Raw genomic sequence first — 26,304 nt, forward strand, 5'->3', positions numbered from 1 at the left:
GAAGCCGGCAGGTCCCATAGGTTGCAAATCACAAGATACCACGGTAGCAAGCTCATGGATCATGCCTGACCCCATGGCCCCCTCTCCGTTGCATGCCAACGTTCGCATCCCTCAGACAAAACGGATGCAGTACGGATACATCGCACTCTATGAATTCATACAGAAGCCGATGTGCGAGCGGGCGGGCGAGCCACCCGACTATTTCAACGGCCTTGACTGAACACAATTAGCCTTTTCCCAATCGTCTGGCCTGCCGAAGCAATCAGCCCGCACGCCCGCTCTTATCCATTGGGATTTGAAGTGCCGGCTGCACATCAGTTTTGCACCGCATGCCGCACTGGGATGGCTGGAAAGCCACTGCTGCAACCCACGCATCTGTCTCCAGATCGTCAGCGGACAGCTCTAGCACCGAACGCCGCTGTAAGTCCGACATAAACTACTGGGCAACTCGCCCAACTGCCTTCAAAGGCACTCACACAACGCAGTGAAGGTATCCGCACACCCACAGTTTCACGCCACGCTACAGCACCTTGTTTCTGCACTCTCGCCCTACTTCTGCCGATCCAGGAGCCGTCGGCCCCACGCCGCCCACTATGGCTTGTTCCCGATATCCGTCTTCTCGGGGTCTTTGAGAATCTATTAGTACGGATACTCGCAAGTGTGATGATGGCTGGACTGCTTCACCATCATGCGGGAATTCTTGGCACATCTCACAGTACGGTTGAGCAATACGCATATTATCCCTCCCGGCTCGCCACGTTCATCTGGTTTTAGCAACCAAAGCCTCGGATGGATCCTTTGGAAACTGTGCATGCCAGGCAAGAATCAGCGAAAAAGGGGGGGGGGGGGTTCCGCCAGCCGGGGATTTTGATGACGACCGCCTCCTGTGCTAGTGGCAGTGCTACCAAGCCTACAGATTGACAAGTTTATGTCTACAGGCCGCTCGACTCGAGGGATTCCGTCCCCGTACCTCCTGATCAGTCGGCAGCATCCGGATGTTCCCAAAGGCCATCAAAGTGGCTCCATCGAGAATCATGTTCTCGCAATGTCACAACCACCCAATTTCCCCGAATCATGTCCCACAAGTTCCGTTCCTGACGGAGAACACGCACGGATGTCGCTCGCCAGGGGAAACACCGCCGGGGGGTTCATCAGCGCTAGTGCCCTGGGTGACAGGGCCACAGGATGGCCAGGCCTGGCCTGGCCTCGAACCGTTGACAGCGAATCCACGAACAGGCAATGTCCCAATGTCATCTTGCGGCTTGCCATGGCCCGCGGGCCTTGTACATGAAGATTTCGCTGCTCGCTACTCCGATTCGAAGCCCTTCGAGTTCGGCCAGATGCCCGGGGTTATATCTGCGACGGCCAAGTTCCCGCTTGGAGACCGTGGATACTGGAAACTAACCAGGCTCGGCTTCTCCAACATGCCATTGTCAAATTAAGCTGGCGCTACGGATACCTGCCAAGGTTACGGCCTAGTGTCCACTGTCCACCGTTGGAAGAGCATTTCAGCGAGTGGCCTGCCCAACTGTCCAACAGCATTCCTTCGGCTTGAGCCCCGAGAGCGGCTGGTCTTTGCATGGCTCTAGCAGGCCGCCCCAGCAGAAAACATCGAAATCGCTGCCGATGGCCCGAAATTTCCTCCGACATGCTCGCCAGGACTCCCACGTCCCTTGTTTCTTTTCCGACTTTCTGCCAGACTGCCACGCTTCTGACGTAGCATTGGGCTCCGTCACGGCAGAGTAGCCTCGCAACCATCATGTCAAAGACTCCATACGGGCACGGAGTACGGAAGCACTACTCTGTACGTACACAATACACAGTAGACTGCGGCTGGGCTTGTTGCCCTCAGTTGCTGTCTGCTTTACACTCTTAGCCCCCCCGTCATCTAGATACGCCTGCATATTTTCCAACGATCCATGTCTCAATGCATCGTGACACCTGGGCACTTTGCTCGGTCAGCCAGCCGAGGGTGAGCAAGCCGACGCGGCCAATGGTAGGGCCTCAAACCTCCGGGTGATAGTCGATATCATCGTCGTTGCGCAAGATTTGATCTCGCCAACCGCGTCTTCCCGCCTTGGAACGCTCCGCATCCGCCATCATGTGTCGAGAACTGGTCGATTGCCCCGGGCCCGGTGAGGCCCTGTCCTTGTCAAAATATGCTCCTGCAGCACGCAGTGCGCTATTGCACAGGCTTGCACAGGCTTACGAGCTAGATGAGCTGGGAGGGAGGAGGGAGGAGACTACCTTAGCCTGCAGTATGTGAGTGAGTGCGTCCCTAGCCTCTCCTGGGAAAAGTCGTGCCGCGAGAGACGATCCCTCCCCCTCCTGATGGCCTTCTCAAGAGGGCCACCACTCGCGTGGGCCGGGGATGCATCCATTAGCACGCCGCATCCCACTTCCCGAAGCCCATGCGCCCGGTCAGGTTGCGTGTACGTTTCTGCCGTGTACCACGGTACACAACGGCCAACCACACGCTCTTCACCTCCACGACAAGCAAACACATGAAGTAAAGGAGGTTTCCGACCCCTTGGCTTGCTTGGTTGGCCTTGTACTGTGGCCTTGTGGCGCAGACGACCGCACACAAAGAAGATGAGACTCGCAATGATGTTGTGGTATTACTGCGCCGCACAACGGCCAGCGTCGGTCGACTGCGCGATGAGAAAACCCAGACACAAGTGACTCCCACGTCAGGAAGAATAGGCCATCCTCTCCCATTCGACCCCCGAAAGTCTCGACAGGGCTTTTTCACCATGGGGTTGGGACGTCTTCCACATGTTGCGGGTACTTGGTACATACAAATATCACATTGGCGTGGTCGGACCCGGTTACTACCCCACAGGTCCGCATCAACAATTGCATCTCAGAGGTTGTATTCACAAACATCGATATCCCTTCTGTTCATTCTCAACGATTCCCTTCAACCATCCAACGGACCGAAGCTGATGTCTAGGCTCGAGGTTCTCCTGGGACAGGGGTAAAAAGTATGGACATCGCTCGATTGTAAGAGTCAACGAGTCGCTGTCTCCAGCTTCACTTGGGAGAAAAGGTGTTCTAGTCATCCTTGTCAGCACCACATACGTCTTTCCTCTGTCGTAGGTCGCCGTGCCACCGAATGGTTACCAAGGGTCCAACAGTTGCGAATGACGATTGGCGCAACTCCCGGAGAAGTCGCCGCTTCTTAGGCTGGTTGTTCGGCCATTCTCATTCACGTCCTCTACATACCTCGGAGGTTCGCAACTTGGCTAGCTTTCCCGAGCCATGGTAGAGGGCTGCGTGACGAAAGCGCAGATCAGTGGCAGATGGTAACACGACAGGTGGTCGCGTACATGGTGCGGGTGTACTGTACAGAAGCAGATTGGATCCATTTCACGACTCGCAGCATTCCGGCCGGGACGGTATGTTTGCAGCAATGTAACGCGATCCCCGAGTCGTACAGCACCTCTTCAACAGATCGCCGCCATTGATTCAGTGTCAATCGCAGACAAGAGGATTTGTCTGACCGGGGCCATGGGTACTGCAAGCATGCCGGGGGTCAAAGGACAAGCCCATGTCAGCAAGGTTACAGTATCGTGTCAATCGCTTAAAGGCCAGAACTCTTCCACGGGGGAATGGGGACGACGATGGCGTTGCCGACGTCTGCCACACGTCCGCGTTTGTGCACACGACCGACAGTTATCATTTGGACTCGGTAGGGACTACAGAGTACGCAGTATGGTCACGATAGGACCCTCCTCGACCACGCCATTCCTTGTCAGCCCCTTGGTCAACATTGGCTCTTGGTGCCGCGGATTAAGAGCATAAGCTATAACCAGGACTTTTATCCTAAACGAGCCGTGGAGCCGACGCATCTAATCACAACCGAATGCCGAATCTGCGGATAGGTGAGATCGGCTCCGCACTTTTTCACACGAATATTAATAGCCAAGCTTTGGAGTTTGGTTTGTGACGGATTTCCGCCGTCGAGTCAACCATCAGTAGACGGCCACCAGTCTGCTGTGATGTTGAACCGATTCGCAACATGAATCAACTATATCAGAGTTTCGTTCAAGCCCAGGGAAACCGTGTTTCCACTCGGGAGAGTTGTCAAGAATTATCCACAACGGACCGCAGACTGAATGTCGACGGCGCGATTGGCGTACCTGGCAAGCTGGCTCGAGCTCCCAAGGCTTGTCGGCCCATATGAAACATGACAGCCCGGAGTGGTAACTTGCCAGGTTCCATCCGCGAAGCGAATCTAAAGTGCAGTTTATCTGAATACCACTGGGTGATAGCCGAGAAGTCTACTACGGATGCTGCGTACGCAATACACTAGCACGCCGGCATGACCTCGACGGAGCTCTGTCGAAAGTAGCACCTCCTCCGAGCCCTCCTCAGCAACTCCTCCTCCTCCTCTTCACCTCCGTCTACAGTCTACACCCTCTTGAGGGGCACCGAAACGGACCATGTGCAGCGCAGGTTACACTACAAGCATCGTTGCAGCAACCCGAGTTGCAGACAAACCCAGGCAGTAGACTCGGTCAATCACGGTGCTCAGGAGACGCCATCAACCGCCCTCTGGATTCGAGGTGCCATTCGGTATATCCGCCGGGAGGGAACAGCTCCTGGGTAGCGTGATGGGCACCCGGTGGCAAGCAGAATGGTGTGCAACCCCGCAAAGAGCAAAGTTATCTGGTCGTTCCGGCTGGCAAGTCCTCTGCCCACTTTGAATCGTGAGACTTTTGTCTTTTCAGCAAAGTTATCCACCAATCCAACCATCGTCACCTCGCCTTAGTTATTGTCTGAAGAGAGTGGTCTATGAGCCATACCTAACGTAGTTAAGGAGACCGGACGAGGATATACATAGGAAGTATGCGTGTCATGTCACACAAATGCAACCGCCGATAACTCGAGGACGGGTGCTGGCAATATCGCATCGCATAGCTTAAACTCGGGCAAGCTCACCGACAGAGACTAAGAAGCAGTGTGACGATGGCGGCAACGACCGTAAACGCACCTTCTTACCCGTAATGACTGTACCGTCAGCCGCGGCTTGCTACGGTATCAGTAAGACTAGCTGTCAACGTCCGGTCCCAAGACGCGCATGCATGTTACCATCCACCGATTAGCTTCCGATGGCCAGGCAGATTGGCAGGCTATCCGTATTACCTCGCACTCTTTTCCCGAAGCAATACAACGTTTGAAAACGGTCGACAGCCACTCGTGTGTTTTGTCTTGAGTCTTTATCCGTACCCGCGCTTTCGAGCAGCGGTGCGGCGTGCCTCCAAACAACTGGGTCCGGCAAAGGATGCGGAGAGGATTGGGTCTGCGGCGGCAGTTATTGGCAACAGGCGGTCAACAAGCCGAATGAAACAGCACTGCCAAAGAAGCCCTTGCTAGCTTGCATGAAATTGGGTCTGGCTGGGTTTGGCGGATCCCACATTCCTGCCAGCGGGAGAGGGGAACACCTACGGATACATGGGTAGCAAGCAGCTCGACAAACCGAAGGATCATCTTCACTCGCAGGTTAGATACAAGCACGGCGAGAAAAAAAAAAAAGAGTCCAACGGGATTGCTCCTCGCACGCTCGGGCGCTTCAACAAGAAGCTTGTGTCCCTCGTGGCCCAGGGTTGTCGATCTCGGGATAAAAAGGTTCACGGGCGCATCCCAAGTCTTTGGATAAGGTAGGAAGATGGAAAGTCTGACAGAAAAGGTGGTTGCTGTCTTCAAACGGACAGAATTAGAACAGAGAGGGCGGGCAGCGGGCATCAAGATGCAACGGGACGACTGGTGACTGGTCGCGTGCAACAAGCATCGGGCGCGGGCGCGCGGAAACGGCCATGACAAGCTTAAAAAGACACAACGGATGAAGGGACGGAGGTCAACGGGACTCCATTCCAACCGCCATTCCATCATCTCACCTGGACGTTGGAGCTATTCCTGTCGATAAGCTTTTGCGCACGACTGGCGGAGGCTTCCCTTCTCGCTTGAGAGATCGGTGGTTGCGACGACTCACGTCACAGATGCCATGGGACAGCCCGTGCCACCATGGATGGGGCTGATAATCAAGCATATCAAGGGCCAAGAGACCCTTTTTAGAGGGAGGGGCCTCACGGGCTAAGACCAGGAACATTCCTTGGCTTGACAGTTCGGAGCAACAGCCTGAGGGGGCGTGTTCGGCCGTTATCCAACATCTCAGCTCCTTGATGGATATCCATACGTATGTACATACGCTGCGGCGGCGTACGGATAGCCCTGGGAAAGTCTGAGAATGGTATCATTCAGCTCTCTCAGGTCCCAGTGATGCGAGGCAACACTAATGTCCACCTAGTATGGATATCCCTTCGTAGTCAGCCATCCCGTCGGCTGCTGCCTCGCCCGGTTCATCGGCGGCCACAAGACGGATCTGACCACCGAATCCCGGTCGTTTCTGCGGTTTTTTTCTTTTTCCCTTGTTCTTCCTTCCATGGGCGCACCGCCCGTCGCCCCCCGCAGTCAAACACTGGGATGGATCTCTCTTCTGATCGGCCGTCGAAAAATGTCCAGTTGACGTTGAACTTTCAGCTCCGGGATGATCCCTACCGAGAAATCCTAGGAGCGGCGTGCGGCGCCACCACTTGCCAGCCTTTCAGCCCCCCAATGTGGGAAATAACCGGGGAATCGGCAGGTTTCTGGATGTCTCTGGATGTCTCTGCGCTCTGGGACAAGAAAAAGCAATACCAGAGGTCTAGACTTTGGAAGCGGTTCAGCGGCAGGCGGCAGGCTCTATCCGTCGCAACGGGGGGAGAGCATCCTTCAAAGACCAGACAGACAGAGAGGGGTCTCGCTGGAGCCAATGAAGGTTGGCGAGTGCAACACAGATTGGGTTTCGAGACCATCTAGACGAGTTCGAGGAGCGCGCCAGCCCGCACACTGCTAGCCGTTGGCGGACCGCTGAAGAAGAAACAGCCAAACCAAAGCATGATACCTAAGGAATGCAGTCTACCAATGTCGTATGTGGCGGCCGCCTGGACCTGTCAGTCTCTGAGAGTCTGTGAGGCTGCCCGTTGTTGAGGTCTGAACGTACATATGGCACGGTGACTTGACAATAGGTGACGGGGAAGCTGGCGGCCCCCTCGCGAAGGCCAGCCTCCCAGACTGTTCAAATGGAAAGCATTCCATTCGCGGACAACTTGCTCATGTCAGTCAGTTGCGGCTGCACGTCTCTTTGCCACTGCAACTGCGACTGCGACTGCGACTGCGACCGCACCCTCCGGCTTCAATCCTGCTTTCTTGCGACAGTGAGGTGCGCCGGGACACCTCTTTCCGACGTCAAAGCTGGAGAAAAGAAGGGTAGGATCTGTGATTGTGCCTGTCACCAACGAAAAGTGTTCCTAGCCCAATTCCCGATTCACTGCGACATCATCGTCGTGACAGGCAGAACGGGAGGGAGCTTGTTTCGTCGATGGTCATATTTCGTCCAATGTCTTCCTCCCCATATCCCCGATGCTACTACTCTTAGCCCGCTTCAAACATGGATATTTCAAACCATCTTGTCGTTCGACGGCTTCGCTGGTCGTGCGTTTAATGCCGCAGGGTGCGTCGCGGGCCCGGAAAATTGGGCCACTCACTGACGACAGAGGGCCCTGAGAGGGGGGAGCGGTTAAGCTGCTGGAGACTCTCTTGACCACCGGGTTGGAGAGAGTGTGGGAATGGGTGTGGGAGAGAAGCGTTCTGGCGAAGGCTCGCCTCCGGATCCGTGGCACGGGAAGTTTCTTGATCAGGGGAACCCCTTTTCACAGGTCCCTCGTTCTCGCGATCTCTTGCCTTGTGGTCAATGCTAGTCGTTTTGGAATCTTTGTTTCTCCGACAGCCGTGGAGGCTCATTACTGCCCTCTTTTCAGTCTCTTTTAGTACTATCAGCCATCACTCCATTGTGTCTAAAATCCCTTTGTTATCTTGGATGGATATTCCCGAGGCTAACAGCGTTAGCCAGAACCACTTATACTCGGTCGGAAGCCGGACACAGTCAAGCGGGCGAACGAAGACTGGGCCGAACCTTCGCCGTCTTCCGCTGCAGAAAGAAACACGGCGCTCGCCGACAACGAGGGGAACCTGATAACGTAAACCTGCGAATATGGAGACAAATTCGGGTCATTGTCACCAAAACGAGAGGCAAAACGTAAAAAACTGGAAGTGAAAGAAAAAAAAAATCCAATGATATGACACAACACGGATAAGAAAGAAACTTTTGGTGGCAGATACCAAGCCGTGCGTTCATCTACAAGACTTTTCTAGAAGTTCTCCAACAAAATCTATTTTTGTTCGTGAACGACACAAAAGGCAAAGGTAGAAACCTGTCGAGAAGATTTTTTGAGCAAACTTTTTCAAGTGAAACATCTTTCTACTAAAATACACCTCTCATCTTTTTGCGACTTCTCTCCGGCGCATCGCATCGCATCGCATCGCCTCCAAACTTCATCCCATCATTCGTCGTTTTCATCTGCAGAACCGACAACGACCTCTCACTCTCTCTATCTAAAGCATCTCCAACAAAACGACACACAGACTCTGCAACTTCAGACATCTGGGGCCCCCCTCATCATCATACTCAAGACACTCGCACACACCCCACACCCACACCCACACATTCACGACACGCATATCCCGCCCACGATGTGCAAGGACAACCTCCACGACTTCCTGGTCGATCTCCCAAAGTGCGAGCACCACATTCACATCGAGGGCTCCCTGGGGCCCGAGCTGCTGTTCCACCTGGCCGCACAGAACAACATCGCCCTGCCCGTCGACAAGGATCCCGCCTTCGCCAGCGTCGAGGCCCTGTACGAGCGGTACCGCAACTTTTCCTCGCTCGACGACTTCTTGCACTACTACTTTATCGGATTCTCCGTGCTCCTGACCGTCACCGATTTCGAGGAGCTGGGCTATGCCTATCTCAAGAAGGCGCACTCGCAGAACGTGCGTCACGCGGAGGTGTTTTTCGATCCGCAGGCGCACACGTGCCGCGGCGTCGCGTACGAGACCGTCATCGAGGGCTTGAGGCGCGCAAAGGAGCGTGCGCAGCGGGATTTCGAGGGGCTGACGGTTGAGTATATCGTCTGCTTCTTGCGGCACTGCACCGTCGAGGACGGGCTGCGCATGTTTGTCGAGGCCCGGGACGCGGGCCACTTTGCCGACGGCACGATTGCGGGCGTGGGCATGTCGAGCAGCGAGGCGCCGTACCCGCCCAAGATGTGGACGTCCATCTACGACGCGGTGCGGGCGGCGGGGGTGCGGGCGACGGCGCACGCGGGCGAGGAGGCGCCTGCCGAGTGCGTCGTGCAGGCGCTCGACGACTGCGGCGTCACGCGCATCGATCACGGGCGGCGGTCGGCGGAGAGCCCTGAGCTGTTGGCGCGGTTGGCGCGGGATAAGACGCTGTTGAGTCTGTGTCCGATTTCGAATGTGGTGTTGAGGGGCGTCAGGGAGATGAAGGAGATGCCGATTCGGGAGTTCTTGGACAAGGGTGTGCGATTCAGCATCAACAGCGACGACCCTGCGTACTTTGGGGGGTATATCCTTGAGAATTACTGCGCCGTGCAGGAGGCGTTTGGGTTGAGCATCGAGGAGTGGAAGGGGATTGCTGTTGGGAGTGTGGAGGGGAGCTGGTGCTCTGAGGAGAGGAAGGAGGTTTTGAAGGGGGAAATTGAGGTTGTTGTGAAGAAGTATGCTGGTAAGGCTTAAAGGGGCTAGAAACTGTGTATTGCTGAGTGGGTGGGAGAAGGTCTTGGGTTGATGGCGTTTGGGCGGATGTCTGATTTTTTGGACGAATGAGGGTTTTAGACACGACCTGATGTCGTTCTCTACCCCGGAAGGATTTCAACGAAGGGAGGTTGCATTGGTCCCCCTTCAACTGGGACTATCGGTTTTGGAAAAGGGGGTTTGAGAAGGAGATACCAGAATGTCACGATGCTGAAGATAGATTAGCGATTGGGAGTACATAGTAAAATAATGGAAACAAGAACACACATTTCAAGATTCAACAATGCCTATGGTGACTTGCATGGAAACTTCCATGAATATCTTTGGGCTGGCCTTGTACATCGCGAAGCGCTGGAAAAGGGGTAAATTCCCTCTCGTTGCCCAAACGCTCTCAACGTGTCCAGGTGAGCTGGGCTGGTGGGATATCTGACAACCATCACCGACGATGTAGGCATATCAACCTCCGAGGCTAGGCTCGATGTATCACCGTCAGGCGAATGATTTGCGGTTCTCGACGTAGCTGCGGAATATCCTCCGATTTACTCTGTTCGGTTCCCTCCATCCCTCCCCCCCCCCCCTTTTCCACTTCGAGCGATGATAGCTTTGATCAGAGAAGCATCGGCGCACTTGCTGGAATACCTTCAAGAACACGAATGTACGGTATCCAAGGCCGCGAATGCTATGCGACTGATTCTCAGGGTGATTGGTTGAGTTCATGCCGTGGTTCAAGCCTTGCGGATTCGAGTCGGCCAGGGAGAGGAGTGGGCCAAGCTGCCAGCGATACAACAAACGATCCCTCAAGAAATAACTCGTCGCGGTGCTATTGGCATTTGTTCTTTCATTTTGAGCTCTTCCAATTTCATTTTGTTATCCCTGAAAGTCATTCCAAGGCTCAAACTATTCTGCATTTCATCGTATCCTGCCCGGATCCTCTCGTTCAAGTCCGCTGTCACTGACGATAGCCCGCGTTTGTCAGTGATACCTCAGCAAACTATAGAACTCAGAGACCCCGGCTAGAGAGAGTCATACTGCATGAAGAATACAGTGCGACGCGCTTCAGATTCGTAGGATGTCTCTGGAAAGCAGGCCCGGTTCAGGCCGTGCTATGGCTGGAGGTGGTCTTCGCCGTGGCGGGCTTGTTGTGTGGCTAAGCTGATCGTGCACCGTCTACGCGACGTTGGAGAACGATTTCATCTTGTTCTATCTGTACGACTGGAATGGCAATACAAGCCTTGAGAGGATTCGACTAGAATGCTGTGCAGTCTATGGCAGCCTCCTCGTCTCAAGTCTTTGGCTGGCCCGAAACGGAAGAGCAGATCGCGGGCACATGACAACCCTTCAAACTGATCTCTACCGAGTTGAATCAACCGATCAAGACACCTGCATCCACCTCTTCACATGTGCTTCTCAAGTTGGCCACCGCTAGTCGCAGATTGACTTGATGATAGGGGGCGTGGTCCCCGCTAAGCCCGGCCATGATGTAGATCAAGGTGGTCAGATCTCGCAATGGCAGAAATATAACAGATCCGAGGTTCCGTCATACCACTAAGAGGTGGTGCTGACCTCTCCCGTTGTATGCAGAGTGCCACGACTGCCAATCATCTTTTACGCGAGTTTCTAGATTAGCACAATGCCTTCCAAGCTCCGTTGCGTGGCGGTACCCATAAACTTGTAGGCAACGAGATCATTCATCTGCGCTTGCCTCCTTCTCCGAAGTTATCCAGCAATCGCGCCAGGCATCCCAGTTTGCTTCGAGAGATCCGAGCTAGACGAACTTAGGTGGGTTAGAGCGGTGTACGAAGCAGACATCTATCTGCTGATTGAGTACAGGCCAGCAAGATTCTGATGGAAGCCCTCTAGATTACAGATGAGGTAGCATGAGTCACATACCCATCAATTGATCAGTATACCCTATCCAAGCACCCTCAGAATAGATCCTAGAGTTCCAGAAACCCCGTGGTACGAAGGCAAGAAGTGCTCATCCCGAGCCTATTCAATAACATCCGATTTCATTTCTCAAAAGCGAGAGCAACGGCAGGAACGAAAACCAATAATAACCAAGCATTCGAAAGAGAAGAGTTTCCTCCCCCCCACACCCAAAACTGAATAGCTAGATTAGCAAAAGAGTTCGCCCCCCCGGTGGCGAATGGGGACTACATCTCTGGCGCACATGCTGGGACTCGAACACGGGACCTCTCAAAGCCTTCGCCGAGTAGGCTCGTGGACTTGAACCACTCCACCACCCAGCCAGTTTTGACCTGACCCCCGAGGGGGCGCCTGCTGGCTGGTGACGGGAATGGATTTGACGAGGCCTATATGGGCCTTCCTGTGTGATTTCATGTAGAAGGTGGAAAGTGGAAGGTGCAAGGTGGAAGGTATAAGCCAAGCGGTCCGGTCTTGCGTGCCTGCCTGTACTGAGCTGCTCTCTCACGCGAATTTGGCGACGGGATGATGTATCCCAAGACCATGAATCATACCTACCTTCCCGAGCAGAGAGGCCAGCAGACGATTCATCTACGTCGTAAGGCAAGCTCGACGCCCCTAATTCCCGCGACCGGGGCTCTGTCAAAACAATTCCAATACCTGTAGCCGATCTTGAGAGCCTTAAAAATGGCAAATACGCAGTCAAGCGCCAAGTCCCCGATGCGGATATGTAAGAAAGGCGTGATGGCAACTACTTGGACTGCTTCCCTTGAGATCGCACGAGAATGATCCCCGACTGATAGCGGAAGCGCTCAGTGCTCACAACGGTAGTCAACCCCAGGAGCTGTCAACAACCTTTCCATACCTCTTGAGACGAAGATGGGACTATGGTTCAACAGAACAGGGACATCCTCCGATTATGTACAAGCCAGTGAGATCCCATCTCTAAACTTCGGATGGTAAAGAATCAGAGTGATACGCCCTTAGCACTACCAAATCTGTGTTAGGCAGGTTTGGCCATGAACTCTCAAAGCACCGCCTCAGGGTTCTTCGAAAGTGATAGCCTGCAGATATATCAGTATTCTTCTGGATTGATCCAATTTATAGAGTGAGTAGCAGCAGCCGCAACAACACAACCTAAAGCATTGAAGGGGGCTCAACCACCACCAAAAAGACATCACCACCAACATCAACCAGGATAGCAAAAGAGTTCACCCCCCCCCCCCCGGTGGCGAATGGGGGCCACATCTCTGGCGCACAAGCTGGGATTCGAACTCGGGTACTCTCGTATGCGCTAAGCCTGTTGTCGAGTAAGGCCGGTTGGCGTGTAGAAATTGATTGCTGACCATTAACCACTCCACCACCCACGCCACAGCTTTGACCTGACCCCCGACCTAGAGGGCGCCTGCTGTGCTAGTGACGGGAATGGGGTTGAGGAGGTGTATATAGGCTTCCTATCTGGTGTGTATTCATATCTATTCAGGTGGTCGGAAAGGTATTCGGTGAAGAACGGGAAGGTATGACTAAGGCGCCTGCTTGCCGTCCGGGTACGTGGTTGGTGGTGAGCATATGACTGAGGCTGAGCATGGCTGTGTCATTGTGCCTTACCTCACTCTCTGAAGGCTTCACATAATCCTCTCGACAGCGAACTTTACCATGATCGTTGTCAGTAGAAGATCTCTCGACCCTATGTCAACGACCGTCAACCCCTTATTGGAGGCAGACTTACATAGTAACATAGAAGAGGCACGGCCATGATCATACTGGTGTCTATAAAACTTGGTGCTACCCGACGTATGTGTACAGCTTCGTTGGCGAATCCAATCTACAAAACATCTATAGCCACCCAATGAAAGAACACATTCCTAACGAGGCTACATTCGTGACTCGAAATCGCGATAAATACTGTGCGCCTCCATCGTACAAGGACACTTTCAGGTCATTCACCCGCTTCATTCCTGTCCCCTCCCGACGCCAGTCAAGCCCCCAGCAAGACCTTGCATTCTCCTTCCCAATAAGTCATCTGTACTTTTCAGCTTCACGAGGCTCGCGCTCGCGCCCGCACTCTTACTTGCGCCCCTCGCGCGGCCGTTCTTCTTCTTGCCATTCGCATCGGGTACAATGGACTCGCTCTCGTCCAAGACCTGCGGCTCCTTGGTCAGGGTATTCTTGCGGTTCGCTCTCGTCATGCTAATCTCCAGCGGCCTGTCCTCATCCCCGCTCGACTCGACGCGGTTATGGTGCCGTCCCTCGCTGTTGCCGTTTGTGATGGGTCCACCGCCGACACGTCTGCGGCCGCGGCTCTCCTTTTCACGTACAGCGTCGGCTGAGGCAAAGATCTCTGTGATCCATTCCGCTGACCTCTCAAAGTGCTTCCATGCTGGGGGGTACACGGTCGGGAACTGAAGGAAGCCGTGGGAGATGCCGGGGATCAGCATCACCTCGGCAACGTCCTTGGGATTGAAGATGGGCTCGAGTCCATCGCCAAGGTCGGAGCGCTCGGATTGGGCTTGGTCGAATACGGACTCCTTCACCTTGCGCAGACGTGCTGAGAAGATGACGGTGTCGTCGACCAGAGGGTCTCGCTCGCCGGTCAGGAAGTAGACCTTAGGGAAGCGCGCAAGGAGGGAGTCGGGGGTAAGAACAGGAGAGAGGAGGTAGTCCTTGCTGAAGTCAGGTCGATTGTGAGGACCGATATAGAGAATGATCATGGCGCGCATCATCTCGGGCGTGAGCACGCGATCGTTGAAGTACGAAATCATGGACGACATGGCGAGGCGGGTTCGAAGAGGTTCCGAGTGATGGGATGCGCTCTGCTGACGCTTGATATCCGGAGCTGAGGATCCTGCGTTGGACATACTTTGTGGACCGCCATGCGAGAACTCGGGATGGGGACTAGCGAGGGCTTGTTGTGAGGCGATCTGGACCTCCTTGGCCGTCAGCTCTGTCGACTGCTTGTTGGAGTCCTCCTCATCATCACTGTGGTGAGGTGTGCCGACGAGGTCGTTGTACTGCATGCTCTTTCGCCTGATGATCGATTGGTTCGTGCTTCTCAGCCTTCTATCCTTCATAAGTGACATTTGCTCGTCTGACATCCAGTTACCAATGTTCATATCAAGTGCTGGATAGAACAAGACCAATCCGTCAGGTAATGGCAGATCTCCTGTGCTCGAGTAGCGACGCATCGGCACTGACGTTCTCTCGACAATCATGAGAGTCGTTGCCGTGGCCAAGTTACCACCGGCGCTGTCACCTGTAAGCACAATTCGGGGTGTCTCTCTTCCAGACATGCCGATGCATCGTCCCTTGCTTCGAATAAGTGTCGTGTAGACGTCGAAGCACTCGTTCAGAGCGAAGGGGTACGGGAACTCGGGAGCCTTCTTGTAATCCAAGCTAAGAACTGGCATGCCAGTCTTGGACGCCCATGCAAATAGCTTATCATCGTTGCATCGAGGGTCCATGGCGACAAATCCACCACCAGGGATATCCAGGATGATTCTGCTGTGTTGCACGAGATCCGTCAATGGGCCATCAAAGTAGAGCCAAGCCGACACAGGCTCCTTATAATCGCTGCCAGAGGGTCGGGGAATGCGGATTGCGCGCGGCGGCCAGCGGGAGAAGCGAGGCCGCATGAGGCCCTGGAAGAATTTCAGGTACGGCGTCGTTCCTTTGTCCCAAGACACACGCAGATGCTCGACGGTCAACATGCCGCGCACCTTGCGCACCTTTTCGTCAGCCTTCTCGGCGGCAAACATGTAGAATACGGAGAAGACGATGCTGGCCAGGTCGCGAAGCCACTTTGCGCGAATCTTCATAGCGGTCCAAAAGCCGGCATCCAGAGCAGTCAGAATCCATGTTGCGCGGAAGTAGGTGGCATCGTACATGTTGGACATGGGTTCGGGGCTCGCGAGGCCGACCAGAGTGCTAAAGTGCCGGGCAGCGTAGAGGTAGATCATGGTGACCACGACGGTCTGCCATGTCGTCAGGCGCTTCGTCGTGAGCTTGGAAAAGAAACGGATGACGGGAGGGCCGTGGGGGTGTCCTCTGCAAAAGATCTCATCAGCTCCTATCACGACAGCATCGCACGAGATTCAAGACGTAGTGTGTTACCTAAAGATGTATGCCGACCAGAAAGCCAGCACCGCCAGGACCTGAAGGCGGCGCGACTTGACCGACGGCCGTCCCAGGACGTGGTCTATCATGGCGACTGGTGTATGCTATGATGAACAACAGAGCAGTGGACGAAGGAGGAGAAAGAACAAGCAGTGGGTTGCAGATTCCGGCGCAAGGTCATGGGAATCTAGGCACTGAGGACAGCCGGAGGCGTGGCTGACCAAGCGAGTAGCGCAAGACCACGAGTTTGTGGCTGGGGGTAACAATGGATGGCGTTGGAAGTCGTCGACGGGACGGCGCAGCGCGAGTAATGCGATGGCTCCAGGGCTAAAAGGCCATGGCAATGCGTCCCAGGCAGCTCAGAGAAGCGCTTGGCGAGCACGGCGGGCGAAAAGGTGCAGCGACGGACGGCTCGACACCACGGACCGCCACCCGAAGTTGGACTCGGTTCGAAATAGAAGACCGGAGAGGTTCCGGTTGTTTGGGATCGTACACGTTTGGGGAATGGTTTTATGTGGTGATACAAGGAGCTAGAAGCCGAAGATGATGAGCAGCCGAGTGCCTGGAATGAATGACGATATGTTTCGCGAAGGATATGGCGGAGAGGAGTAGTTGAGAGTCGAACGAGAGCTGTCAAAGAAGACCACGATGGGAAGAGGAGCGGTAGCAGCGGCAGCAGCAGCGACAACAACGGCCGACGTTGCTCGTGAAAGAGGGTCCTTGACCAGGGTACCGGCGGCACATGTTTCAATGTGAAAGCGGTCGAGTGAGTGTGTACGCAGTACTCTGTGTGTGTGTCTCTCCGCGTGGGCTCGGTTCAATTGCTGGCTTCTGAGGTGAGATGGTGACGTTTGTTTGGGTTTGGGGGGGAAGGGCAGCTGACATGTGAAGAGGCCCAAACCCACCTGCAGTGTGGGTTTGGCCTGGGTGCTCGAGTCAACCCGCACGGGGTAGGACGGAGTACCTACCTAGAGCTCTAGCCTGTACGCAGCAAGTACGGAGAACCTGGGAGGGGCACGCGGGCAACTGCGGCCTCCGCCGCTAGTCCCCTTCGAGATCCACCCCGGATCCGACACCGAGGATGTCCAATCACGCAACGCCGGTTGGCTCTTCTAGCGCTGTTCCCTTGCTGGTGTTACTGCTGGCAGCTACTGAACCGCTTTCCAACTCCACTGAAGATTGTTATCCTGCAGGGCCCTCAGTCAGGTTGTACCTGTAGTGTCACAGTAAACCAGAAGGGTTACCTAAGCATCAAGGTACACCCGCCTGACCCGCCTATCCCCGGATTCGGGAGACTTTCTTCAGGAACGCATGCGTCGTTCACATGACGAGTCACGCGCACCCAGATTCCCGACACAATCCGGCATCGTGGATAACGCCGGCGCCCGATATCAATATCAAAATCAATCTCGACACTCCGAATGTGCGTGGAAGATTTACCGGCTAGGAAGAACGTCTTCTCTGCTTCTTGCTGTCCATACAGCAATATCCCAGGTATTCATTCCGATACCCTACCAACGCAGATCTCCGCTGCTTTCCGGTAGCACCTTCGCTCAGGATGTCGTCTCAATGCTATCACACTGCGGGAACACGCACTTTCGAGAAAGCTGCACTCAACTTTTTCTTAATTCACCAACCCCATACTGCATTGACGCAATGTACAAATCTGCCCACCAGGCGAAGCGGCTTACCATCCACGGACTACCCGCGATCAGATCAGCATGCCATTGGTCAAAACTTCATGCCTGCGGTGTAACGAGGCATATTTACTGGTTGAGCAGCTCATCAAGCAGGTCACCATGGTCAGCTTAGCTATGTTTCAGGCAACAAACCCCCTCTCTCAGCCTGATTACGTTAAGCAGCACAGGTAGATGGAGAGGCCCTTAAACTCACCATAAAACCATCTCGGCGTAGTTTCTTGTCAACTAGACGTCTTACAACTAAAGAGGACCTTTTCGCTCTGTCACTAGAGATCGATGAAAATACGCAAACATCAATCGCTTGACTCATCATGGACCTATTCCAATACGAACCCCTAGACCTTACAGGGAAATCCTTCCGGCTACTCATGCTTCATCCGGGATCCACCGGCGAGATATCCTGTGATATCTTTGAAGCAAGCCTGGATTCCGACGGTATTATACCCTACGAAGCTTTGTCATATGCGTGGGGTAGCATTGGTCTCTCGGCCTCCATCATTGCCAACGGCAAAACTCTCCGCATCACGAACAATCTGTTCACTGCTTTGAGCCATGTCCGAGATGACTCGATTGGCAGAGTGATGTGGATCGACGCTGTCTGCATTGACCAGGCCAATATTGCTGAGCGAGGTCATCAGGTTGGACAAATGGCAGGTATCTACAGAGGCGCAGAACAGGTCATTATTTGGCTTGGTCCGTCCACTTTCGAGACAAAGCTGCTCATGGGTCATCTGAAAGAGCTTCAGCGGTCTTTCGTTCGCCACAAGCGTCACGAAGACGACCTCGCATGGGCGAAACAGAAGTGGTCGACCATTCGCCAAGGCTCCGAACAAGATCAAGCTGTTCTAGTCGATCTCCAACGAAATGCACTCCTTTCTCTTTTGAGCCAAACTTGGTTCACAAGGATATGGATCTTACAGGAAGTCTCAAATGCGCGCGTAGCCATCGTGCAATGCGGTAACCAGTTCGTCCAAGCTCATATGCTGAACATTGCCTCGAAGCTTGTCGGCGTGACTCCGGAGGCTGGGTGCCAGGCCGTGCTAGATCTATTTCCAACCTCATCGACCCAGAGATCCCCAAGAATGGATGTATTGCCAACCTTGTTGCAAAAGTTTCGAAAGAGCAAGGCAAGCGACCCCAGGGATATGGTTTACGCCCTTGTGGCCATAGCCTCCGACGTCCCGGAAGGTGACTCGGACGGGATTCTCACGCCAGACTACTTTAAAACCGAGAAGCAGCTCGTTGAAGAGCTCAGAAAATATCTGTTTCTTGATTTGCAATATGGGAGGCACATTTTCGAGTACACGATGGTATTGTTCCTCGAAGCCTTACCCCAAGAGACAGGAGGAATCCTCAGGAGCTTCGTGGTCGATGGTCTGACAGAGCACGTCCGTACGCTTCTTGATAGAGGCCAAAGATTCACCGTGGATGGAGAAACGGTCGTCCGTTTGATGACAGGAAAGGGCGGTCATGGTGTCAAACTCCTCTCCGACCTGATTGGTCTCGAGCACCAGAATTTGAGATTCGATACACAAGGGATGGCGACCGCGCTTGGGGTCTGCGACTACGCAACGGCAGAGAAGGTTATAAACCTTCATCAAGGTGACATTCAAGTCGATCGTCATTTTGTCGAGGCTTTTTTCAAACGAGAACAAACCAGAAGTAACGTCACAAAGCTATTCGTCGAACGAAAACGCCATTCCATCGAAGTCACACAAACAGGTTTTGAATCGTTGCTAGATAACTGCCACTCAGTAGCAATAATCAAATTGTTTCTTGAACATCAGAAACAAATCTACAGAATCACCGACTTCACTCTTCAATTAGCCGCTTACGAGCGTGTTTTCAACCGAGGCCCCAGCAGGAGCGATACCTTCACTAGAATAATCGAAATTGCGGGTGATCACACCGTTCAGACAAAATTCGACTTAGATGCGTTGCTGCGATTGATTCGATGCCATGACACGGGGAAAATGGCGTTACTACTTGAAAGCCATTTTAAGAAAGTTAGGGCCTTTGCTTGTGGAGGGTCTCCCGAGCGCATTGTCTGGTCGTTAGACATCATGCCGGATTCAGACTCATCGCAAATCAGGAAGGAGATTGAAGACATGAAGAACAACATGATCCGTAGCACCGAGTCAGAGCCAACGATGACTCGGATAATTAGGGTCGAGACGGAATCTAGCAACGGTTCGTGTGAAAGTGCGACTATTGACCGGAACGAATGGGTCTCAAAGATCGATGTAAAAAGATTTCGATTATTCAGGCACAAGACAAGAAGGCTGTTGGTCGTCTAGAGTACCCACGAGGACATCCGGTCAAAGATCGCGGCGCAGACATGATCCGTCATTCATGTCAAGTATCAGCTTGAACGCGTAACTTGGCACGCGAAACACCGACCCACGGACTGACAGTGCCTAGTTGGAGTTGGAACGACCCAACTTCCAATTGAGGAAATTTCTATTGAAATTTTCTTTCCTTGTACAACACCCTTTTTAATCCAAAGAGAACGTGAAGCTAACATAGTTAATTTTGTCAAATTCAGTTCCGCGGATTCTTTTGCTGTATGCATATCCTTCCCAGGTTCTTATAGGACCGCTTTCAAAACATGAGCAGATAGTCCCAGCACGGGAGAGATCAGTGGGGGGGCCGGAACCCAGTCACAAACAATTGAGCTTCTGGTAAGTTCGCATAGCAACTAGCTCTAGTGACCATGACACGATTCCCGACTTACCTAGACTGTAAGGTTTGGCCAGGCAGTTCTTGGACAGCAACAGACAGAGTCGATTGATACACACAAGCAAGACCGCAAAAGGGAGCCAAAAGGCGTAATCTAGGACTCAAGCTGATGGACTCTTCGATTGAGGGCGCGAGGCTTGAATTACGGTGGCGTTGCGTCTTGTCAACCCTTGGCATGGGCTTTTCACACCTGCTCAGTTGCCCGCTCTTGTTGCGCTTGTCTTCAGCAAATCGCGATTTGGAGTTGGAGACAGCGCGAGAGTCCGCCACACGCAGGTCTCCATGCAATTGGTAAGATTCACCTGCATGAAGCGTGGCCACAATTCAGGCGATTCCGAGGCCCAAAAGGCAGATTCATTGGCGAACCATTTCGAAAGGCAACTCAGCCAATACGTGGCATGCTGTAAGACAAACCCCCTCTCTTGGCTAGCCAGCTTGCCCCAGTAAGAAGAACCTGAAAAATAACAAGCATGCTCTCCTCCAGATCTAGGGAAGGTCGGTTCAAGTTTGACATCAGCACCATCACCTTTTTGCCTTGTTTTAGGCCCTTCAAGCAATATTCGAAGCTCGCAATAAAAAATGTCTTGAGAGTGGAGATGGAACCATTCCAATACGAACCCCTCGACCTTGGGTTGAGGTCATTTCGACTCCTCATTCTCTATCCAGGAGGGGGCGAGATCAGATGCGATATATTCCAAGCAAGCCTCGAACCTGACGAAATCATACCCTACGAAGCCCTATCCTATGCATGGGGCTGTACTGACCTTGTCGAATCTATTTCCGCTAGCGGGAAGAGACTGCCCATCACGAGAAACCTTTTTTCGGCATTGACCCATCTGCGGACCGAGGAAGCGAGGATACTCTGGGTGGACGCACTATGCATTGACCAGAGTAATCTTGCCGAGCGAGGGCATCAGGTCGGACACATGGCCGGCATTTACAGACAAGCGGAGCAAGTTCTCGTCTGATTGGGGCACTCGACGCAAGATACAATACTTTTGATGGACGCCTTGAATAAGTCACGGCGAGAATCAAGGGATACGGAAGGCAACGCCTCATGCCCGGTTTTGCCATTGAACCCAAGCTTCATTGCGAGTCATCTCGATAGGCTCCGAAAGGCTTTAGAGCATCTCTTGGAACAGCCATGGTTTACGAGAGTCTGGGTGCTGCAAGAAGTCTCTTACGCCCGAATGGTGCTGATATGCTGTGGTCATCAGTTTATCCCAGCTAACATGTTCGTTCTGGCCATATCAGCCGCCGGGATTGAGCTCAATGACCAAAAAAGGGCCTTACTGGATTTAATGCCGAGTTCATCCAACAAGTCATCGGCGAGGAAAAAGACTCTTTATACACTCCTCCTACAGTTCCGCTCGATGCAAGCAACGGACCCACGCGATATGGTTTACGCCTTGCTTGGCATAGCATCCGACACACAACACGGTACTGCGGCAACGCTGCTTTCAGCAGACTACTTGAAGAGTGAGGAGCAACTCATACGTGATTTGGGAGCCTACATTCTTGTAGGCGATACTGAATCATGGCTATCGCCGTGCTCTGACATGCTCGTATTCCTCAATGCATTATCAGCCTTGGCAGCTGACAGATTGGTCGATCTCGTGGTTGCCGGGCATGTCGGAGACGCTAAATTGATTTGCCATAGACTTGGGTTATCGAAACCCGAGGTGACTCCTAGCGCTGTGTTGCACCTCAAACGCAGATGTGAGATTTCGGGGTTAAATTCGGCTTTTCGAAAACTCCTTGCTTCAAGAGCTCCAAAACTCGCTTTCAGCATGGATAGTCTTGTTGCTATTCTTACTTCGTGCGACCTTCCCACCGCAGTTTTCCTTATGAAAATGCCTGAGAATGGCCTGTGGATCACCAAAAAGTTGGTCAGAGCGATACGTGAAAGAAAGAATGTTCGGGCGTTGCGTTCGCTGGCAGCGAGAGCACCGGTGCGGCAAGTATTCTTCGAAGAACTGACGCATTGGGGTATCCCAATCACGCAGGAAGCTTTCATCGCGATTTTGTGTTGGTTAGGACCAAAACGAACCGTGGAGATTGCGAACGGCCAATGCAACGCATTCAAGGTCGATCAAAAGCTAGTGGAGGAGACTAGATTGCGTTTTCCTTTCGAGGCAGTCAGGGACTGGTTTGAAGTTATGCTAGCGAGTGATAAGATCGAATTGCGTTTTGACACTGAACAATTCTGTCGTCAATTCGGCTCTGGCGCGTACGTAGCTTACCCTGCTACGAATGCCTAGATCTACGGGGACGTGCCTCTAACTTATTATTCTGACAAGTTAGCTTTATGAGAATGTGTCTTACCTGCGTATCGAGCAAGGGCATACTGCTTCCTAAAGATTTTGGTTACGTGCAATACAATACCATACATAAGGTAGGTACTTGAGCGTTCTGTGCCCACCTCATGTGGAGAGCCAACCCATCTTCGTTGGTATTGAATGAGCAGTGTCCCGAAAGGCTAGGCAAGCCGCGAACGCTGTCTGTGAGAAAGAGGATATGATGACAATTGAGCGCATAATGCTAGCTATGTAGGGCGGTTGAAGGACTGGATTAATTGCCTTATCCCAGAGGCAAGCCCGCAAGACAGCCGTTTCAAGAACATCGGCAGTCCGTCCGAGCCCGACCGAGATCGGAGGGACATCCCCGGGCCAAAGCGCACGTAACGCCGGGAAAGAGTGGATCTGCCCCTCCAAAACGACGCAAAAAGTGGGAAAATGCGCGCCTTATCGATAACATGTTTGACGAGTCACCTCTGTACATGCATGCGCGAACGGCCCAAATTTTAATTGACGACTTCTCTTCAACACCACTCTCTTTTGCCAGTCTTTTACCGCAGAGCCCTGTTTGTTCTTCAAGATACCATAATGGCGTTCCGTGCTCCTCTGCGACTTCAATTGGCAAAGTGCCAGCCTCGTCTGGCCGTCGCCTCGCGCATCAACTCCCGCGCTCTCTCTTCTGCGGCTGCGGCCGCCACAAACGACGTCAAGAGCAACTTCGGCGTAGGTGATCCCATGAAGTCAAAAACTATTCGAGTGACTCACCACCAGACTGACACTGACAATGAGTAGAAGCAGTCATCAGTACCCAACCCCGATCCCACCGAAGACTCCCCGAGCGCCGCTCTCGTCCGCGAACATGCGCCCTACATGGTCGCCACATACGCCCGCCCGCCTCCCGTCTTCGTACAAGGCCAAGGTTCTCTCCTGTGGGATGTCGAGGGCAGGAAATACCTCGACTTCACCGCTGGTATCGCCGTCAATGCCTTGGGACACTGCGATCCTGAGCTGACCCAGATTCTGACCGAGCAGGTGGGTAACTCCGAGCCGCCGTGAGTCATTTTAATACCAGATGCGCTGACAGTACATGGTCGGAACCTTACAGGGTAGCACGCTCATGCACGCCTCGAACCTCTACTACAACCCCTGGACCGGCGCCCTGTCCAAGCTGCTGATCGAGAAGACCCGCGAGGCCGGTGCCATGCACGACGCTAACTCGGTTTTCGTCTGCAACTCCGGCTCCGAGGCCAACGAGGCCGCCATCAAGTTCGCCAGGAAGGCCGCCAAGGTCAGCCAGCCCTCGGGTGACAAGTACGAGGTCGTCTCCTTCAACAATGCCTTCCACGGCCGCACCATGGGCAGCTTGTCCGCCACCCACAACCCCAAGTACCAGGAGCCCTTTGCGCCCATGCTGCCCGGCTTCAAGCTCGGCGCCTTCAACGACGTCGCCGCCATCAACGAGACCGTCACCGAGAAGACCTGCGGTGTCATCGTCGAGCCCATTCAGGGCGAGGGCGGCGTCACGCCCGCAACGGACGAGTTCCTGATCGCCCTGGCCAAGCGCTGCCGCGAGGTCGGCGCCGTCCTCATCTACGATGAGATCCAGTGCGGCCTCTCCCGCACCGGCACCTTCTGGGCCCACACCCACCTCCCCAAGGAGGCCCACCCGGACATCATCACCACCGCCAAGGCCCTCGGCAACGGCTTCCCCATCGGCGCCACCATCGTCAACAGCAACGTCTCGGAGAAGATCAAGGTCGGCGACCACGGCACGACCTTTGGTGGTAACCCCCTCGCCTGCCGCCTGGCCCACAACATCGTCTCCCGCCTCGCCGACCCGGGTCTGCAAAAGGCCGTCGCCGCCAAGGCCGAGATCTTCAAGACCCGCTTCGACGCCCTGCGCGAGCGCTTCCCCGACCTGATCAAGGAGGTCCGCGGCCGCGGTCTCATCCTCGGTCTCCAGCTTACCCAGGACCCTACGCCCATCGTCAAGGCCGCCCGTGAGCGCGGTCTGCTCATCATCACTGCCGGCACCAACACTCTGCGTTTCGTGCCGCCATTGACCATCACCGAGGAGGAGATTCAGCAGGGTTTGGATATCGTTGAGGAGGCCATCTCCGTCACCCGCTCATGAGATCGTGATGACTCACCACCCCACAACTTCATGTGATGAAAGGATGTTTCGATCCATGTAATTAATTTTCGTTTGGCGCCGGCGTTTAAAACCTGACGACACATAGACCTAGATTCCAAACAACGTAAAGCAGCGAAGCGTTGTCGTTCTGAGGAAGTAGTTGCTTTGAGGCTTGCTGTTTTGAGAGATGGACTTGTCGAAAGCTTGGATTTGTTCAATAAAGATGATTGAAACGAACTAGAATGTGCCATCGGAAGAAACTTCGGTCATCTTCATTCAGCTCTTTCACTCACTTGTGTCAATGGTTTCAAATCCCCTTAGGACTTGCTTCCAGGTATTATGTCTGATATTCTAGCTGCGCCTTCCTGGATCTCCAACCTTGCACCGTCAATGAAGAGGAAGGCGCAAGACAGCAGCCATTCCCTCTAGAAGTCTTCATATCCGCCATTTCACGGTATAAGAAGCTTTCTATGTTCCACACCTCCTCCCCTTTCTTCCTCCTCAACAATGCAAGGCACTGAGCATCCAAGCTTAGCCTTCTCATAAGTGAGGTTTCTTGACACTGGGTCTCGTTCTTCAACTTTTACCAGAACAACGATACTTCTTCCTGAAGCTCAGGATCATTAAACTCTACCGGCACGCTCTACAATTTCCCCACGCGATAAACGCTTCGTGGCCCTGGTCTGCACTCACACCTATCAACTGTAAGAGACAACCGCCTTGGAGAGATGTCTAATCAATAACACTAACTCATTCCAAAGATGGACCGCATATCTCAGGCAGAGGAACACGAGCGATGGCTCCAAGAGATAAGAGGACAGTCAAGCGATCGGCATCTCCGTGTTGTGCAGGAGGACCTAGCACGTGATCTCATTGGCGCTCTGTACGATCAAGCCTTTGACATGGTCAATGATCGCTGCGCTACCAACGTCACGCTGGTCGTGGATATCAATGGCCCTGGTCAGATCTTCCATGGCCTAGAAGAGATCGCAGACTACTTCGAGAGGAACCAAGGCCTCTTGTTGATAAAGATGGCCATTGTCGATCGCTTCCGCGTAACCTGCCCCCTCGAGTTCTTTTCGGACCGCGACGAAATTGGAGAAGCCTACAAGCAACGCAGATTGATCATCATAGACATGAACAACGATCACAAGGTCATTCGTATCGAGATGAGACCTGTTGGTCCCAAGGAGGCATTCGATCCGGATGCGCTGATTCCGCGACGTTGTTCAACGTTCGATGTTGACAACTCTCTTTGACGACCACAACCTCAGGTTACCATGGAGTATATCAGGAGAGGAGGCATAGAGAAGAGAGATCGTTGACAAGGCGATGGAATGGAACCATAGTTGAAGGGATCGAGACATGGGAAGATGGAATCCCAAGGCAGATTAGTTCCCAAAGATAATCTCACGCAGTTTTGGGAAGTTTCAAACTACTTTTGGCATTTACAGTCTCGTATCGTTGATTGACCTGAAAGTAAGAAAGAAGCTTATATCCAGTTGTATGGTGGCCATCTCTCTCTCTCGCTGAAAATGCCGACCGACAAATTTGGTTCGTGCTAAATTGAGGCCCCGAGAGGCCATCTTGGTTCTTTCGGGCCTTATATCTAGTTGTAAAAGAATTCCTTCAGCCTTTTCTTGTTGTGGGCATATCAACCTTTGGTAAGGCAGTGGTC

At 53.4% G+C, this 26,304-nt stretch overlaps 12 protein-coding genes across 12 annotated transcripts; 8 read left to right on the forward strand and 4 right to left on the reverse strand.

The window, feature by feature from the left end:
* Positions 1 to 1,032: 1,032 nt before the first annotated feature.
* CPAR01_02366 (uncharacterized protein) lies at positions 1,033 to 1,581 on the reverse strand (the record flags this gene model as incomplete). The annotated part of the gene is made up of 2 exons (XM_060486654.1): positions 1,033 to 1,306; positions 1,454 to 1,581. 2 exons carry the CDS (start codon positions 1,579 to 1,581, stop codon positions 1,033 to 1,035), a joined length of 402 nt encoding a protein of 133 aa, XP_060353982.1.
* Positions 1,582 to 5,457: 3,876 nt separating this feature from the next.
* On the forward strand, positions 5,458 to 5,667 carry CPAR01_02367 (uncharacterized protein; the record flags this gene model as incomplete). Its single annotated transcript, XM_060486655.1, has 1 exon — positions 5,458 to 5,667. The coding sequence occupies one exon, from the start codon at positions 5,458 to 5,460 to the stop codon at positions 5,665 to 5,667; it is 210 nt and encodes a 69-aa protein (XP_060353983.1).
* Positions 5,668 to 6,282: 615 nt separating this feature from the next.
* On the forward strand, positions 6,283 to 6,861 carry CPAR01_02368 (uncharacterized protein; the record flags this gene model as incomplete). Its single annotated transcript, XM_060486656.1, has 1 exon — positions 6,283 to 6,861. One exon carries the CDS (start codon positions 6,283 to 6,285, stop codon positions 6,859 to 6,861), a length of 579 nt encoding a protein of 192 aa, XP_060353984.1.
* Positions 6,862 to 8,634: 1,773 nt separating this feature from the next.
* On the forward strand, positions 8,635 to 9,702 carry CPAR01_02369 (adenosine deaminase; the record flags this gene model as incomplete). Its single annotated transcript, XM_060486657.1, has 1 exon — positions 8,635 to 9,702. One exon carries the CDS (start codon positions 8,635 to 8,637, stop codon positions 9,700 to 9,702), a length of 1,068 nt encoding a protein of 355 aa, XP_060353985.1.
* A 2,981-nt stretch (positions 9,703 to 12,683) lies between these two features.
* CPAR01_02370 (uncharacterized protein) lies at positions 12,684 to 12,833 on the reverse strand (the record flags this gene model as incomplete). The annotated part of the gene is made up of 1 exon (XM_060486658.1): positions 12,684 to 12,833. One exon carries the CDS (start codon positions 12,831 to 12,833, stop codon positions 12,684 to 12,686), a length of 150 nt encoding a protein of 49 aa, XP_060353986.1.
* Positions 12,834 to 13,595: 762 nt separating this feature from the next.
* CPAR01_02371 (uncharacterized protein) lies at positions 13,596 to 15,845 on the reverse strand (the record flags this gene model as incomplete). The annotated part of the gene is made up of 2 exons (XM_060486659.1): positions 13,596 to 15,687; positions 15,754 to 15,845. 2 exons carry the CDS (start codon positions 15,843 to 15,845, stop codon positions 13,596 to 13,598), a joined length of 2,184 nt encoding a protein of 727 aa, XP_060353987.1.
* Positions 15,846 to 16,503: 658 nt separating this feature from the next.
* CPAR01_02372 (uncharacterized protein) lies at positions 16,504 to 16,641 on the reverse strand (the record flags this gene model as incomplete). Its single annotated transcript, XM_060486660.1, has 1 exon — positions 16,504 to 16,641. The coding sequence occupies one exon, from the start codon at positions 16,639 to 16,641 to the stop codon at positions 16,504 to 16,506; it is 138 nt and encodes a 45-aa protein (XP_060353988.1).
* A 1,126-nt stretch (positions 16,642 to 17,767) lies between these two features.
* On the forward strand, positions 17,768 to 19,827 carry CPAR01_02373 (HET domain-containing protein; the record flags this gene model as incomplete). The annotated part of the gene is made up of 2 exons (XM_060486661.1): positions 17,768 to 19,646; positions 19,694 to 19,827. The coding sequence occupies 2 exons, from the start codon at positions 17,768 to 17,770 to the stop codon at positions 19,825 to 19,827; spliced, it is 2,013 nt and encodes a 670-aa protein (XP_060353989.1).
* A 964-nt stretch (positions 19,828 to 20,791) lies between these two features.
* CPAR01_02374 (HET domain-containing protein) lies at positions 20,792 to 21,163 on the forward strand (the record flags this gene model as incomplete). Its single annotated transcript, XM_060486662.1, has 1 exon — positions 20,792 to 21,163. One exon carries the CDS (start codon positions 20,792 to 20,794, stop codon positions 21,161 to 21,163), a length of 372 nt encoding a protein of 123 aa, XP_060353990.1.
* A 264-nt stretch (positions 21,164 to 21,427) lies between these two features.
* Positions 21,428 to 22,456, forward strand: CPAR01_02375 (HET domain-containing protein; the record flags this gene model as incomplete). The annotated part of the gene is made up of 1 exon (XM_060486663.1): positions 21,428 to 22,456. The coding sequence occupies one exon, from the start codon at positions 21,428 to 21,430 to the stop codon at positions 22,454 to 22,456; it is 1,029 nt and encodes a 342-aa protein (XP_060353991.1).
* Positions 22,457 to 23,080: 624 nt separating this feature from the next.
* Positions 23,081 to 24,626, forward strand: CPAR01_02376 (acetylornithine aminotransferase; the record flags this gene model as incomplete). The annotated part of the gene is made up of 3 exons (XM_060486664.1): positions 23,081 to 23,215; positions 23,285 to 23,524; positions 23,577 to 24,626. The coding sequence occupies 3 exons, from the start codon at positions 23,081 to 23,083 to the stop codon at positions 24,624 to 24,626; spliced, it is 1,425 nt and encodes a 474-aa protein (XP_060353992.1).
* A 761-nt stretch (positions 24,627 to 25,387) lies between these two features.
* On the forward strand, positions 25,388 to 25,885 carry CPAR01_02377 (uncharacterized protein; the record flags this gene model as incomplete). The annotated part of the gene is made up of 1 exon (XM_060486665.1): positions 25,388 to 25,885. The coding sequence occupies one exon, from the start codon at positions 25,388 to 25,390 to the stop codon at positions 25,883 to 25,885; it is 498 nt and encodes a 165-aa protein (XP_060353993.1).
* Between the last annotated feature and the right edge of the window lie 419 nt (positions 25,886 to 26,304).

Source organism: Colletotrichum paranaense, assembly GCF_030867605.1.
Source record: "Colletotrichum paranaense strain IMI 384185 chromosome Unknown Scaffold_2.1, whole genome shotgun sequence".
NCBI lineage: Eukaryota > Fungi > Ascomycota > Sordariomycetes > Glomerellales > Glomerellaceae > Colletotrichum > Colletotrichum paranaense.